This window comes from Alnus glutinosa, chromosome 3, assembly GCF_958979055.1.
Source record: "Alnus glutinosa chromosome 3, dhAlnGlut1.1, whole genome shotgun sequence".
Classification (NCBI taxonomy): domain Eukaryota; kingdom Viridiplantae; phylum Streptophyta; class Magnoliopsida; order Fagales; family Betulaceae; genus Alnus; species Alnus glutinosa.
Window position 1 is genome coordinate 25,090,088 of NC_084888.1, and position 17,430 is coordinate 25,107,517.

A 17,430-nucleotide genomic window follows, 5' to 3' on the forward strand; every position below is an offset into this window, starting at 1 on the left:
AGCATGGGCAGTGTGCTTGGGTGGCACGTGCGGCTGTCGGCGACGAGAGATCTTCCCCAGATCAAAAGATTTGTACCTTGCATACCTGATTCCGGGATTATTTTTCCAGATGTGGCTGCGATGAAGGTATGGAAGAGACTGACAGCAATTTTAAAGGCATTAGGCGACGTGTGGACGACTGGGAATTAAATGACAATCGTAGAGCACGTGAAGGATGCTTGGAAATGTCAAGGACATTTATTGAAGGCCACAAGAAAGTAACTTTGATACCATGTTGAGATTTATGTATAAATCTAAAATAGAATAATAGCAAAATAATAGGGGAAGCAAGAGAGAGAAAAGAGACATAATTTACGTGGTTTGGTCTATGACTAACGTCCATAGGATAAAGCCCAAAAGACTACATTGTGCTCATGAACTTGTTTGTCTATAATACAAATGTCCATATTTATAGGGTTTAGAGTAAATACAAATATGGTAATCAAATCCCGATGATTTTATTACAATTAGCCCATAAATAAAAAATATTACAATATCAACCAAATATGAAATATATGGATAATATAATATATTTTTCATATATTCTAACAGTCGCATAGGTAGACAAAGGGAAGGTGCAAATTTTCCATGAAAATTCTGGTTAAAGGGTGAAGATTGGAAGGTCTTTTAATCTTTATTTGTTTTAGCAGATTGCGTGTTATGCCAGAATTCTAAGAGGTCTTAAATGTGTTCAAACTGTCGATTACGATAGTAGCATATTTCCGCTTCAATGGATCATTAAGAACCGCATGTGCTTGGTTTATATGCATCTTTATCATAGCTGGATTTGTCCACAGGAACATGGAGAGAGGGGTCCAACCGAAGACGGGCTTTTGCTACAATACAAGGGTTTGGCTCCAGTACCACTTCTTTTATGACCAAGGGAGCCAAACCTTCCTACTAACTACTGTAATAAATAGATGAGGGAGAGAGAGAGAGAGAGAGAATAAAGCTAACCCTTGGGTCCCCTGCCTATAAATTTAGTGTAAAAATGCTATGTTCATGTAGTTGTCATCTTACCCGACGCTCATACAGATCATAAGGAGAAGAAGGAAAAATGGAAGGTGCTCCAGGACGACAAGAGATGTCATACTATGATCATGTCCAAAAACGCCGTGAGGAGAAAGGATGCCTCTATGCTTGGTTTGTACATCTTTAATCTCCACTTCCTTCTTTGCTTCTTCTTGTTGGTTCCATTTCTTTACCCTTTGTGTGTGTTTGTGTGTCTGGGGGTTCCAATATTTCTTCTTATATAACGTTGGTGTTGTATGTTGTGTTAAAAGTTTGTTCACGTTGTGTTGCTGCTTTTGCTGCGCTGAGTGTTGCGAGTGCTGCTTGGAGAGTATCTGCTGTTGTTGCTCCTAAGAAGATGTGGGAATCAGTAGAGCAAATAATACTATGAAAAATTAAAGTTATTGCTACTTAGCATCTTTTTCTTGTATGGCAATCGAATGCAATTCTATTAAACTCTCTGTTGTGAGGGTGTCTTGTATTGCAAGGGCCTGTTGCTGTACCATGTAAAAACCAGAAAGAGAAAGAGGTGTGCCAATGAAAAAAGTTCAATTTTATTTGAAAAAAATGGGCCACAAATTAGATTTACATTACTTTTATCCACAAAAGGTATCAGGTAATACCAAATACACAAGCAAAATATACATTCAAAAAATAAAAATTGGGCTTCACTAAAATCTTCTAACTAGCTAGGATGGGATTCCTGCCTTCATCAATTTCGATGACAAGAAGATGCTTTGGATTTGAACCGTTTGGTCCCTCAGAGTAAAGGGTAGGAAGGTAAGCCTTGTATGCTGGCAGGTACCGTGACACAAAATCTTCCACCTACAAAATGTTATAATATTGATTAAATGATTAAATTTACTATTTCTTATCAACTTAAACTTTTGAGATAAGTAGTAGTTTAACATGATATAAGAACTAAATGACCTAATTTCAAACCTTATCTCCATCAATTCACTTTTTATTTCAATTAAATATTCTATGTGTTGAGTCTCGCTTGTTAAGGGAGAATTAGCCCATACGTGAAGGAGAGCATTAGGATATAAATTAAATGATTAAATGAACAATTTCTTATCAGCTTAAGCTTTTAGAATAAGTGGTGATTTAATATAGTATCAAAGCATGTCCTGAGTTCGAACCTTATATCTGTCATGCACTCCTATTTTAATTAAATATTCCACATAATGGGTGGGATAAGTGGTGATTTAACACAAAATACCCCCCCAAAGAAACTCCATTTCAGATATTAGAACCTACTGCAGGCATAGTTGTCAAATTTAAAATTTTAAGAATACATGTGTACATCGATTGGCATACCTCCTCATCTGACATCCCAGGTTTTCCTGCCTCTCTCATGGCAATCTCTGCCTGCAAATTCCCCAGAACAATGCTTACATACATAGTTTTATTACAATAGACAAGTATTTAAAAACAAAAATAACTTATTGGGAAAGGGAGGATGCCAATATGATTTCCAACCTGCAAACGCCACTGGTAGACACAACTCGGGTCTTTAATCTTGATGACTATCCACGCCTTTATGAACTTGTCCCATGCATCATAATATGCTTCAAGATTTTTATTAACTGTCTCTAGCTGTAAAATCAAACGTATATATGAGCGGAATAATGTCGTATACCACATTTTTATTCCACAATGTTAATGTGGCAATTCTAACCAACCCTTGAATTTTTTTTTTTAACAAAGATTGAACTAAGGGTTGGTTGGGTGAGCCACCTCAGTGTTGAGGGATAACTATAAGATAAAAAATGTAGTTTCTAGCATTACTCTATATGAGCGATTATAACTCCTATTAGAATAACATAATGAGAGCACGCATCTAACCTGCGGATCAACCACTTTGACAACTTCCATGGAAAGGGGTTTAAAACCAAGCATCCAACCTTCGAACAGAACAGCCTAAATGACCACCGAAAACACATAAATGGCAGGTAACACATATAATTCCAGAATTTCCTACAAAATTAGAGCGAAAACGCCAACCGAAACTACCTTGTCTAATCAGATTTATGTCTACCCAGATTCAATGTCACATCCAAGTCCTATCATTATCTTTTTAAGAACTTCAAAATAATTTTAGAGCGATTTTGAATTCGTGTGAACTTCTAATTTGACATAAGGGATGGGCTATGTCATCTTGGTTGTGTACCAGCCTAAATTCTATCTAATCAGAACCTAACCAGCTGAAGACTGTACCCTCTTACCATAAGTGGCCCTTCAACCTCTGGCCATGTTGAAGGATCAGCTCTGTCACCCCTCCCATTATATGCCGACTGGACGTGGAAACATGTCAAAATCAGTAACTTTAAACCTTAAAAGTTGATTGAGAAAAAAACGATGTTGATAGTATTGTATGCCTACTTTATCATATCGAGGTAGCTTCATCTTCAGACCTGGATACTTTAGATAAAAATAAATTAGCAAGTGCACAAGCATCAATCAGAAAGGAAGGTAAGTCAAGGAGACTCACCTTCTTTAGTCAAACCATTAATAGCCATTAGTGTTTCGACAGAGAATGGTAGATCGTGGCTGCCAGCATTTCCACGAAACTGCAAACGAACAAAAAGGAAGGGAAAGCAAAAAAAAAAAATTAATAATCAACAAAAAGAATTTTCAGTTTCTTGATGAGTCACAAAAAGCTATGTACTCTGTTAACGTTGTTAGCTAATACCAAAGTATGTTGATTGCTACCTCTAATAGTGCATTTGCAGGATTTTCTTCCCTGAGTTTAGCCTACCATCAATATGGTATTGTATCAGAAGAGGAAAACAAATAAGAAGAAGAAGCAAGTGCAGAAAACTCCTTTAGATGTCTCACCTGACCCTCAGCTGTCAAATAGAAGTCATCAATGGATATTGTGGCGGTCTTCCTGAGATGTGGAAATGTGGGTTAGCGAGCTTATTTTTCTCTCTTTTGTAGAACTTGAAAAGTCAACTGCTTCAAATACTAAATTCGAAACCACCACAACCTACCTGCCAGCAACTCGGAAAAGATAGTCAAGAGCAAAGACAAGTGTAGTCTTCCCACAACCTTGCGGTGCACTAAAACCAATCTGCATCGCAGACAACATGGCCCCTCATGAAGCGAGTAACAATGATATAGAAGTGGCCATGCCATACTGCTACACATTATTACCTTTGGGCTCTTTTACAAAAATGCAATCGATAGACCCACTAAAGCCGCTAAACTGTAGTAAAAAGAAAAGAAACAATTGTTGACAAAATATATACCACTAAAGGAGGTATATCTTCTCCATCTTTGAACGTGGATCTGTGCTGATAAATCTGATCTTCACACCATAAAAACACTGGTATATAGTAGTGATAAAACCTTGCTTTCTGAGGAACTGTAAGGTCCAATTCATTGAGCTGAAACAATCGACATAGGTTCGATCCACATGCTATCCACTTGTCAATGGACTCAGTGACTTTTTCAGGGGTCAGACCTAACTTGTTTATCAAAGGACCTGAGCATATGAATTCGAAAAGGTCCTGCACAGAGGAAACTTCTGCACGTTTTGTCGGAAACACTGAATACAATGGGACCTTCGTGCAATCATTGCTGGAAGCAGTGTTGTGACACCTGGAATTGTCATGCATCCATGAACACCCACTGCCTGTGGAAAGAACCCACAAGATATGGAGAAACAGTGTTCAAGGAACTAACTCTTCTGATAACATCGACAAAAAGAAATCTAATTTGATAACATGCCTCATTGTCTAAATCCATTCTGAGTTGTAAATTATTCTGCCAAAGCTAAAACCGAATTTCAGCATTATAATTTGACTATCATAAATTGATAAAACACAAGATTTATCAGTATCTAACATGATCTCTAATGTTCATGTTTTGTGCTTTCTGTTTCCTGTGATTTCAAGATAAGTAATTGTTGTCATGAAAAATCCAAATAATTGTCTACCAAATATTAGAAACCAATCCAACACGTCATGACAACATGGCCCACAGATGGGAGGCAGGTAGGGGCAAAACTAATAATAGGCTTCGAGGGCTTCAGTCCCCTCAAGCCTCAAAATATTCCAAAAAAAAATATTAAAATACCCCTATAATTATTTTAAAATCAAATTTTTAACACCCCCCCCCCCCCCAATATTTTTTTTTTAAATTTCGTCCCCCCACATCTAAATTTGTAGTTCGGCCCTCGGAGCCAAGACTTGTTAACATAATGTGATACAACAACAAAGCAAGTGGGAAGAGTACTTGTTTTTGCTAATTTTGAATTTATCAAGGATCCAAAAAGAGATGAAACTCAAAATTAGGAGGGAGGAAAAGATCTCTAGCCTTGTTACAGGCATCCTTTTCCGTAGATTCAAATTATTCTTGAGCTTAAGTTTTAGGTGGCAACAGAGAAAATTAAAAATAAATAAATAAATAAATAAAACCCATATATATTTTAGTTGTGAAGAAAGAATCGTGCACCCACAGCAAAGTAGTTCACATATTAAATCATTAGGTCTTTCAAATCAACTTCTATTTTTGGCGTTTTAAACTACATTGCATTTGAATAACATGCAAGTCCTTTAGTTAACTAATGAAAAACGATATATATAGTTTTAGAACCAGAATAAAATCCCAAATTACAAAAGAGAGATTTAAGTTCATATGCTAAACATGAAACATCTTTTTAATTGACAAAAATCCTCATGAGATTGCAATCACAATTACGTTCCATTAAGATAATGTTAAAACTTTGGGTGGGGGGGGAATAAATTTCAACTTCTTTCAATTAGTAACCCCTATAAACCCAAAAAATAATAGATTACATAAGAAAATTATGTTCCTTTTTCCAATTCTTTTTCACCATTCTATCAGCAATCAATCAGATGGTTAATTCTGAATTTCAAAACCGTTTACGAACCCAGTACATATTTTGCTGAATCAAATAAGTTTTTCACTTTTTCTATCAAAACAGAAGACATAGGATTCAGATTTTTTCAGTGTCTCTCCTCCTGTTTTCCCCATAATTTTCTCCGCCACCAACAAGAGTTAATAAGCACACAAAAATATAATCATAAAAAAACTGCCAAAATATACTTTTGCGAGGAGAAAGTACCTGATTTTGAGAAGTGGGTTGGCATTTGAGAGAGCCTCGAAGCTGTGTGGTTTGGTTTGATCGGAGCATTGAGAGAAGAGAGAACAGAGAAGCGATAAGAATGAGATAAAGAATGTAATTTACAATTACTAACACAATAATGATTTTGATTATTATAATAATAGAGAGGGAGCGAAGATGTCAGTGACCATGGCTGATATAAGCCATTCAGAACCGCCATGTTCATCTGTATAGACTGTATGTGCGTGTGTTTTTTTTTGTCTTCAAAGCTTCACGAGGTTAAGTAGAACTGAGGAAGTAGAAAAATCTTTCAGTGGAAGTGCTAAAAGACCACCACAAACACACATGACACATGGTCCAGAAACCTTAGCGGTTCACTTGGAGAGAGAGAGAGAGGGGTCTGTTCGGTAATCACATTTCCCTCTCATCTCCGTATTTTTTTTTTTTTTAAGAAAAAAAAAATTCAAAATATATATATTTTTTTTAACTCTTTATATTATATCAATTATTTATTATTATTATTATTATTTTTTTAAAAAAAAACCTCATTATTGAATAAAACTTTTTCATACAAATTTTTTCACTTTATATCACATCAATCACTTCTTACCACTATTAAAAAACTTTTACCTCAACAATCTTTATGAAACTCGAGAAATGATCAAAATACTCCCAATATACAACAAGTGCACTACCCCAAGGCACATTGAAGTGGGATCTAATGTGTGGGCCCTACCCCTATGTGCCTCAGAGTAGTGCCCTTGTTGTGCACTAGGAGTGCATGGATCACTCACCATGAAACTTACTCAAGATCTTAGCACATTTTTTTTTTAACACCCCGATTTTATATTGGAAATATAAATAGTACATATAGGGAGTGTAGTTTATAAGAGATTTATGGGTGTTAAGTTCTATATTACTTAGTTATTAGATGAAACTGAACTCTATAATAAATTATAAAAAAATCTTCAAATTAACTAGTTCTTTTGAAATAATAATATAGACGTAACTAGCACTTTTTTCTTGATCATTACATTTTTCAAATTATTTGCATACAGTTTTCTAAGAAACGCTAATCTCTCATCTAATTTTTTTTTTTTTCAAGACAAATCTTTTGTTATTGACACATGATTTCATATTTTGTTTGATCATTAATAACATTTTCTGCTATAAAACTTTTTATGTGGCGTTCGAATGGGAGAATATTAAAAGATTACTCCATTTTAGTTGCATTTAAGTAATGGGAATCAAGATGTTATGTGTGTCGAGCACAATTAGTTAGAAAACTCTCATCATATTGTTGACGTGGAGATCATCTCTCTCTCGCCGTCGCGGATTTCACAATAGTATCAAACTCTCCATTTCAAATTTTTCACTAGAAGTCGGTGGACATCTCAAAAAAGTTTACTTGAGCAAACTCTCTATAATTTTTCTATTTTGTCTCTAATCAGAATTCCGACCCAAATTTAGCTCAAAAATTTCATTAACTATTGAATTTTTTTTTTATCATTTTCACATTTCAATTCGCGCCTTTCTTTTTCACTTTTCCGCTCCACTTTTCGTCTCCCACTTTTACTTCACTTTTCCTACCGTTCATCTCTGCATTCACAAAACTTCTTCTCTCCCGTTCACTTTCCCTCTCACAACACACCCTTGGATGACGCTCCAACACGCCCATGCTCCAGCTCCAGCACACCCACCCTCCAACTCTAGCACGCCCACCCTCTAGCTTCAGTACCATTCTCTCTCTCTCTCTCTCTCTCTCTCTCTCTCTCTCTCTCTCTCTCTCTCTCTCTCTCTCTCTCTCTCTCTCTCTCTCTCTCTCTCTCTCTCTCTCTCTCTCTCTCTCTCTCTCTCTCTCTCTCAGCCATAGAATACAAAATACACAAATGGGTGATGGTTTTTATCACTAATTTGCACTTGAGCTACACTACATGAAGGTTTTTTATGGAAAATTTCAATTTTTTTACAAAGATTTGATTTTTATTTTCATTTGGGTATTTATTTTCTATACTTGTTTTTTTGGATTCCCCTCCTACTGCTCCACCCTTAATCAAAAGAGGAAATAGCTCTTTGCGGATGGTTTCTTGTATTTAAATTTACATGCCTGAGAACATAAATGTTGTGAGTTTTAAAAGTACTCGCATGTGCACAAATCATTTGCAATAAAGGGTTTTGCAAATGCGAGATCGATTCCACTAAAAAATTGTCAAAAATCAGGGTTTTGTTTAACTAATCTCATTTTAACCTAGTTCCAAATGTTGAGGTTTAAACATGCAAAATAACAACTAAGTTAACGATGATGAAGAACTAAATATAAAAAGGACTAAGGCTCAAGAATCTACCAAACCAAATCCAATAACACACACTCTTATTTTCTATTTAAAACACCTAAAGAACACTTAAGTTTTGTATTGTCATTCAAGTACTTAAGCATATGTGTTAGATCCATTTAATGAATCTTACTTAAATCACAAAGAATACACATTTGAAATCAAATCATCCATTGTACCCATTCAAGGAATAAATCACAATGAATACCATATTTCAAATCGACAACTCGATGTACCCATTGGTTGAAACACATCAAATGCCCTACAACTTCTATAAATTCACATTCACTCTAAGGCATAAGCAATAAAGAGAACAAAACTTAAATAACATTTCACTAAAAATTGGAATGTACAAATAACATAACAAGAGTGTGAGTGTTATTAATGGTGAGGCTTCATCCTCAACCTTAGTTGAAGGTTCTAGCCTACCATGATTAAAAACACCACAAAAGCTTGAAAAAATAACATAAAATAAATGAAACTTAAAAGTAAAGAGTTACAAAATAGAAAAAGCTTCTGAAACTAAGCTAAAACTGAAGAGAAAATGGCCTAAACTACTGCCCAACTCGTTGGTTTACAAAGGAGAGGAAGCTATGGCTTTGTAGAGGACCATTAGGGTTTGAGATCCATGTAGAAACATTCCCCTACCCCTCTCTAGGGTTCCTCTGTTGCAAGAGACAACCAAAATTACGAAACCAACGTGCTCTATTGCAGAAATCAAAGGAAGAAATGCTTTTGTCATAAGAAATGGTCTGATTGAAGTTTTGGTACAAGTCTGCGTTTTTGCCAGTTCTACAGATTGCGCTTGAGCCCAGAAGGACTGAGCTCGAGCCCACTTGGGCTTGAATGACTTCCCTGCGTGCATCATGGTACGCTGATGGCTGTTGGTTGCGAGTGCGCTCGAGCTCGACAGGGCTGTGCTCGAGCTCACTCAGCTGAAAGGTTCTTTACGGCGTATCGATGCGGGCTGATGGCGTGCTGTGGGAGTGTGCACTCGAGCCTAACAGGGCTGTGCTCGAGCCCATTGCCTTGTAATCCGAATTTTTAGCCCTTTTGTGCAGCTTTGCCTCAAAACCTCAATTTTTCAGTTAATGACCTGCAAAATGGTAAAACACTAAAACTAACGAAATACATCAGAAAATAATAAAACTATAGGCCTAACAAGTGCAAATTAAAGGGTCCAAATATACAATACTCGGCACTCATTAATAGATATACTTTTAACAATTTAAGAGACAGAGAAAGGATTGGCTCTGAGAAATTGAGACAAGATTTATTGGCCGAGTTGTTTTGGTGGTATTTGGTGGCTTTTGTTTGTGCAAGGATGATCCTATTTCCTGAAGAATTGACAAAAATGTTTCTTATGTTCCTATTTCTGATTTGTGTGAAATTGGAAGAATTGACAAAAATGTGACTGTTTCTGATTTGTTAAGTTGAGGTTCTCATTTCTTATGTGTTATTGTTTCCTAGTTGTTCTTTCTCTTTTACAATCTTTGTACCCATGATATATTACTAATATTGATTTGAAAAACAAAATTGAATTTACTTTAAGACTTGAAACACAATTTTTATCCAATGATTTATTTCTTAAGAGGTAATGGTTTTTGTTAAAACAGTTTTCGGTTTGGTTGCACAAGCCTATGAGAACTCACTTTTATCATTTCCTGCAAAACAATAAGCTCGATAAGGATGCTTGCTGGGGGTGCCAGCTAGTCCCACTCCAATGATTAAGTCAGTTCTTTGGATAATCTGTATGAGTTCCTTAATAACAATAATTTCAGCTAGCGGAATACCTGATGGTAGGTCTGTATTTATAGTAAACAGAGAATCGGTTATTCCTAGAAATGGTGGGAGTTGGCTCTCTGATCGTGGGTCTCCACTTCCGAAACGTGGGTAGTCGTATAGTCTAGAACGTGGACCTTCATGTCTTCTAGGACGTGGGTTTCCTCGTGTCAGATGGGCGTGTCTTCTTGTATTCAGATCGTGTGCATCCACGTTCCGATACCTGATTGACAAGGACATGGGTCGGGATGTGTTTGAGACATGTTCCGGATATTTCAGGATTTCAGTCTTCTCATTGCTTTTCCGGGACTATTTCCTACTAGGATTGGTTGGGCTGAGGGGCTGATCATGTTGACTGATTTTTGGATCCAATTAAGGGGTCCAAGCGAAGGGTCCTCATATGGCCCAAACCCTAGGCCCAGGCAAGGGGCTCGGTTGATGGGCCCGGTTAAGATGGCCATGTTGGGGCTTTCGGGCCCATTTACTCGTTAGTAGGAATATTTCCCAATAGTTTTACCTTCACTTGTGACTCAGTTGATCCTAACATGTCTTAGGAGCAAGCTCATGGTCATGAGTTCTATGTATAGTAAACTTAGTGAATATATTGGCAATATTTCCTTGTTATGGAGTAGATGACAATGGATGACTATGGGGTTCTTGGATTCTAGGAATGGGTTTTTGAAAATTATGTGAACGTGGGAACAAGCATTTCAATGCTGTTTGATGTGAGATGGAAACCTGTTCAAGGAAAAAATTTCAAATTTGTACCAATGCCTTGGATAAGATTGCCTGGATACCTAGCTTTGTAGTTTTCCACATTAGCATGACTCCTTTCTGCATGATAATATAGGAACATGAGGCTGGCTTACCCAGAGGTAATTGATGGTGTTCGGGAATAAACAAATCAAACCTTTAAATTTTGAACAAAAGAACATGGTTTCTGTTGTAGCTTTAGTCTATACTATTGAAATCTTTGTTCTTTTTCTTTTCCAACGTCTTTAAATAAATGAATTGAAAAACAAAATTGAATCTTTGTAGCTGGGCTCAATTGGGAGAATTTTTCTTCTGGAAATAGGATCATTAGGAGACAAAGAAAGGGTGGGCTTCGAGAAATTGAGACCAGATTTTTTGGCCAAGTTGTTGTGGTGGTATTTGGTGGCTGTTAGTTTTAGTGCAGAGATGATCCATTTCCAGAAGAATTGACAAAAATGTTTCTTACGTGCCTATTTCCGATTTGTGTGAAATTGGAAGAATTGACAAATTACACCCTGCAGAAAATTTAATGCAGCATTGGGATGATTTAATACAGAAGCAATTTTTGTTCGTCTTCTAGTTCCTAATGGGTCCACAACGTTTTAGTAGAAATAATTTTTTGGTTGCAACATTTGCAACTAATGGGTCTGCAGGGTGTAGGTAGAGAAGTTGCAACCTCTTTTGTTTTTTCATCTTTTAGTTCCTGTTGGTAGAGAAGTTAATGCTTCTTGTTCAAAAAGAAGTTAATGCTGCTACTATCGTTCACAAAAAGATGAAGTTAATGCTTCTTTGTTCAAAACGTTAATGGGTGATAAAGAATAAGTTACTGCTTTTTATTTGTCTTCTTTTGTTTCTTCTTTTTGTTTAATCTAAGGTCAAAACGTTAGATGTCTAGTAACATTCAAAGCCATAACCTGCAACGTTTCAAACATTTAAAACTAAATAAAAAATAATAATATTTAATTAAAGTAGAGAAATATTTAGAGAGTTTGATGCAGAAAGTTTCTTAAAAGTAATAGTTAAAATAACTAAAGTAAAAATTTTAGTCAATATTTCGCTAAATTTTGGAGAGTTTGTTGAGTATACATTTGACAACCTTCGGATAACACATACATATGAGTGTATCTAAGCAATAACATTAGCAAAGCATCATATACAATCTATCTATAACAGTATACATATGCATTGTCTCATTCAGTCGCATATACATATTGATACATCTAGCAATAAAACTCATAGTAAAACATGACATACACTGAATTTCAAGGTACCGAGAGGCAATCAAAGCACAATTGTGAAGAGAGAATCGTTGTTTCGTCACTTTGAGATAGTTTTTGGGAGTTTCTAAGCCCCCGCAAGGTTAGTATGATGATAGGTTGTTACGTTATCTATCATTTCATTATTTTTCATTCTAGGTCAGTATAGTGTTGTGTGTTTTTACGGATATTTGATCATTGGTTCATATTGGTAGGTTGTTTCAAAGACCGTAAAAACGTTGTTGAGGTTGTGTTGGTCATTTCTAAACCATAGATGTTGGTTGGTTTGAGGCTTTAGAATTTTCAATGACCGTAAGAGTTATCCTACGGTTTGGTAGAGCTGTTTCAAGGTTCCTAAACATTCTGGATGTGTCAGGAACCATTTTTTGTCAACCTAGGAACCATTTACAATAGAGAATCAACCCAAACAAATTTTCACTAAACTTCCAACAACACACATTCGACCTCTTTGCAAGAAAACCAATAATCATGTCTCATCTCATCCATCAAAATAAGCCACTCAAAAACAACCAACAAAACCCCAGAAAACAACTCTAAACCAAAACCCAACCCAAAAATTTCAACAAAATCAATCACCCATTCGGTCTTCCTTGCACCGAAAGAGCAACCCATCCAAACTTAAATGAAATTTCAACACCCATTCGGTATGTCTAAAAAAAAATCGCACGAACCATACGTGAAATTTCACAAAAAAAATCCAAGTGAATAGCTTTACTTTGGCTGATAGAACCTCCTCATTCGTCTCTCTCTCTCTCTCTCTCTCTCTCTCTCTCTGTGAACATCGCAGCACAGGGACCCAAGGAACGCTTTGTTCCTTCTATTCTTGCGTGAACGTGCAAGAGACGCTCTACCTCTTTTCTTCCTTTCTCTATGGTGAGGATTCAGTATCTGTATCTGGGTTTTGGGTGGGGGACGTATAGTTGTTTGTGGGATGAATTAAGAAAACAATAAAAATAAATAAATAAAAAAAATGTTGAAAATAATATTTAAATAAAATAAAAAAAATTGGAAAAAAAAATATATATATATATATATATATTTAAAAAAAAAAAAAAAAAAAAAAAAAAAAAAAAAAAAAAACTCATTGAACTAACAATCGTTTTTTGAAATAGCCTCATAAAGTGACAAGGGTGCTAAAGTAAAACATTAAACTACCGAGGTGTGCTAAAAATGCCATTTTTTTATTATATTCTTATAATACCCTTATTCTCTTAAAAAATAAAATAAAAAATTAAACTAAAAAAAGAAAGAAAGAAAAATGATAAATACAAATTCAGTCCCTAGAGTGGGCCTAATCACTTGATAAATTCTATAGGTATCAACGTCAGTACCAATAAAATGATGCCATGTGTCACTCTTACTAATTTAGGCCAACTACATATATTGAATTTTGCATTTATTCCAAAAGAATAGTTTTTTTTTTTTAAAAAAAAAAAAATAGTTTAAGTTATTTTTTATTTTAGTTTTTAAGAGAATAAAGGCATAATAGCAATATAATAATAAAAAATGACATTTTTTACATACATTGGTAGTTTTGTTAGGAAAATAGTTAGCTCCGAAGCCACGTGGTCCCAAGTCGGATCGACCCGATCCGACCCAGTAGGTTCGGCTCAGTCCAAACCATGCCAGATCCCCTCGGTCATATCTCTCAGCCATAACTCGTTTATGGGTACCTCGGGATGTTGTAAATCCCTGTTATGGGTAAGTCAGCTCAATGCTTGAAACACTTCGAACTACGGCTTGACTTGATAAACCAAACACCTCGGAGCTCAAGACCCCGCGAAACGCGGAGTATGCCGAGATCTCCTAGTCCGTATGGAGTTAGCCTATCTCGGATGTTTCCACCTCGGAGTTATGATCAATCCAAGCGTAGTAAGATTGACCCCTTATCTTCCGCGAGTAAATATCTATCAACTGTTAAGATTCTGCATCCAAGATTTGTGGAGGTTCTGTTGAAACACCAAATCCCAAGATTTGGGGAACATATATGCACCCCGAGTTTAAAGGATAACTGATCTCTCGTAATGTGGAATTCAATTAAAAAAGGGATAGTCCTCCACGATTCAAACCAATTAAAGATAAGTTTAAATCTGCACGATTTGTGATGTAAGGCTCCAATTCCGGATATAACTCATGGACTCCTATAAGTCTATAAATAAGATGCTTGTAACAGGGAAGAGGTACGTTCTCTCTTAGCTTTGAGATTATTAAAAGAGTTCTCCTTGAAAGTCATAAAGTATATACTGACTTAGTCATCGGAGTGGGCGTAGTCGGCACCCCTGACAAGTCGTTTGATATTTTTGCAGATCTCAAGGCACTGGCTGTAGAAGGAGCGGATTACGAGGTGACACGTCACCATACACGAAACTGTATCAACAGTTTGGCATCGTCTGTGGGAACTGAAATTGTTCCTTCAACAAAAAATAAAATCCGTCATGGTGAATACACGCCGTACCAATCCGGGTCAGAACAACACCCAAGAAGATGCAGAGTCCATCGGCCCTGAGGTTCGAATAGCCGATCTAAATCAGCATTTGGCTCAAGCACAGAAGAACGTGGAGGATCTACTGGCACAGAATGCGGTGCTGCTAGCTGCCAGAACGCCCGCACCATCACAACCTGTAGAAGGAGGGGATAACAACCAAAATGAAGGTGACCGAGTGGTTCCAGATGAACACCCAGAAGGTTATGGAGAACACGGCAATCCTCGAAATGAGCTGCAGGGGGATCTGCCACCACACACATCAACCGAGATAGAGAGAAGGTTGCAGAGGATGGTCCAGGACTTAGGGGCAAAGTACGACGTGCTGTCAAAGACCATGGCTGAGAAGCAAGGTAGGAAGGAGCCTCTAGCCAATATCCTCCAGAATGCAGATTCTATGTTTGCGGAGGAAGTGGCTAATACGACTCTTCCCGAGAAATTCAAGATTCCTGATATCCCCATCTTTACGGGTAGTGAGGATCCGATGGAGCACCTCATTTCATTTCGGTCGCATACTTCTTTACACAAGACCCCGACGCAGTGGCGTGTCGAGCTTTCCCGCTCACCTTGTCAGGGAAGGCCTGAGACTGGCTCAGGAATCTTCTGCCAAGGTCTATCGATAGCTTCGAAACCTTCGGACAGAAGTTCCTGACACAGTTTATGTCAGGCAGGGTTAGGCGAAAACCCCAGGGGTATCTGCTCTCTATGCGCCAGAGTCCCAATGAGTCTCTCGGGGATTATATCTAGAGGTTCAACCAAGAGAAGTTAGACACCGAGAGCACCCCTGACGACTTCATTTATAGTGCCATTTTTCAAGGGCTAAAGAAGGATGGGCCCCTCATGGCAAAATTGGCACTTAAACCGCCAAAAAACCTGCACGCCTTCATGATCAAGGTTGATAGGTACATCAACCAGGAAGAAACGCTTCGAGCCTTTGCGACCCCCCAAGAAAGGCAGCTGGAACCTTCTTCATCAGGAAAGACCAACAAAAAGAAGAAGTCCGAGGTGGGGCAGGACGGTACCTCCTCGGATTATAAGAAAGTAAAAACAAAAATCGGAGATTATAAGTGGACCCCTCTGAATGCCACAATCACTGAGGTTATGATGGCAATAGAAAATGACCCCACCTTTCGAAGACCAAAACCCTTCCCAGGGGTACCTCCAGCGCGCCTTGCGGTCAAGTATTGCACCTTCCACAATTGCTTTGGCCATCTCACCGAACAATGTATCACTGCGACAACTGATTGAGAAGTTTATAGAGAATGGTAAGCTGGTCCGTTTCCTTGTCGGTGAAAAGAAGCAGCAGGATCGGGCTCGGGCCTCGCGGCCAAGAGAAGAGGAAGAAAGGCGGCACAAGAGAGATCATGCCCCGAGACAAGAAGAAAGAAGAGAAAGAATAAGGGAACTTACCCCACGACCTCGGGAAGGAGAGAGGCGTGAAAGAAGCAGGAGTAGAGCCCAAGAGAACAACAATATTCTTGTAATCCACACTATCTCGGGTGGGTTCGGTGGAGGAGGAGAGTCGAGTTCGGCTCGTAAGGCTTATGCTAGGCAGCTGGATGATTTTGAGGTGTATTCGGTGTAGAAGCCTCCAAAAGCTCGAAAACGCGATCCAATGGTTGTGGGATTCTCGGACGAAGATTATGCCGGAGTTTCACTCCCGCATACTGATGCCCTCGTAGTATCATTAACCATTGCCAACTTCCAACTTCGGCGGATACTGGTAGACACGGGAAGTTCGGCTGATATTCTATTCAAATCAACCTTCGATCATATGAGTATCCCCCGAGAAAGAGTGGTCCCAGTGGTGTGTCACTTGTTGGGCTTTGCAGGTGAGAAGGTTTCGCCTCTCGAATCCATTGAGCTTCCGGTCACTGCAGGGACTTATTCGAGGCAGAGGGTCATCATGATAAAGTTCCTGATAGTGGAAAGGGCCTTGGCGTACAACGCCATTTTTGGAAGAACCACACTCAACGTGCTGAAGGCCGTCACTTCAACTCCGCATTTAAGTATGAAGTTTCCAACCCCTGAAGGCGTCGGGGTTGTAAAAGGAGACCAGAGGGAGGCAAGAAGATGCTACAACCTCTCTTTGAAAAATTCCCCCGAGATACATCATCTTGAGGAAAAAACTAAAGAAGAGGGAAAATAGCAACCATAGTGGGGAGAGCCTATCGAAGACCTGGAAGAGTTTGAGGTCGGAGCCACTGACAAGAAAATTCGAGTAGGATCACAACTCCCCCACCAAATGAAGGAAGAACTGGTGACGTTTCTGAGGCACAACAGTGATGTGTTTGCTTGGAGCCACGAAGATATGCCAGGGATTGATCCCTCGGTCATTTTCCACAGGCTGAATGTGGATCCTAACTACAGACCAGTAAAGCAAACAAGAAGAACTTTCGCTGCAGAGCGAAATCAAGCTGTTGCAGAAGTTGTTGAAGGTTGGATTTATCCGAGAAGTTGATTACCCCGAGTGGCTATCTAATGTAGTACTAGTAAAAAAGTCAAGCGGCAAGTGGAGGATGTGTGTGGATTTTATAGACCTGAACAAGGCCTGTCCGAAGGATAGTTTCCCTTTGCCTCAGATTGATCTTCTTGTGGACTCAACGTCCGGGCATCAACTCCTGAGTTTTATGGATGCCTTCTTGAGATACAACCAAA

The 17,430-nt window shown here is 38.1% G+C and overlaps 1 protein-coding gene and 1 long non-coding RNA gene across 2 annotated transcripts; one reads left to right on the top strand and one right to left on the bottom strand.

The window, feature by feature from the left end:
* Positions 1-827: 827 nt before the first annotated feature.
* Positions 828-1,638, top strand: LOC133864813 (uncharacterized). The gene is made up of 2 exons (XR_009899570.1): positions 828-1,182; positions 1,323-1,638. It is a non-coding gene; the product is annotated as an uncharacterized LOC133864813 (long non-coding RNA).
* On the bottom strand, positions 1,583-6,472 carry LOC133864812 (D-glycerate 3-kinase, chloroplastic). Its single transcript, XM_062301232.1, has 12 exons — positions 6,146-6,472; positions 4,305-4,690; positions 4,047-4,126; positions 3,892-3,943; positions 3,766-3,807; positions 3,545-3,623; positions 3,436-3,467; positions 3,279-3,347; positions 2,899-2,973; positions 2,533-2,649; positions 2,371-2,421; positions 1,583-1,875 (listed from the first exon to the last, which is right to left on the bottom strand). Exons 1-12 carry the CDS (start codon positions 6,369-6,371, stop codon positions 1,732-1,734), a joined length of 1,353 nt encoding a protein of 450 aa, XP_062157216.1. The 5' UTR covers positions 6,372-6,472; the 3' UTR covers positions 1,583-1,731.
* Between the last annotated feature and the right edge of the window lie 10,958 nt (positions 6,473-17,430).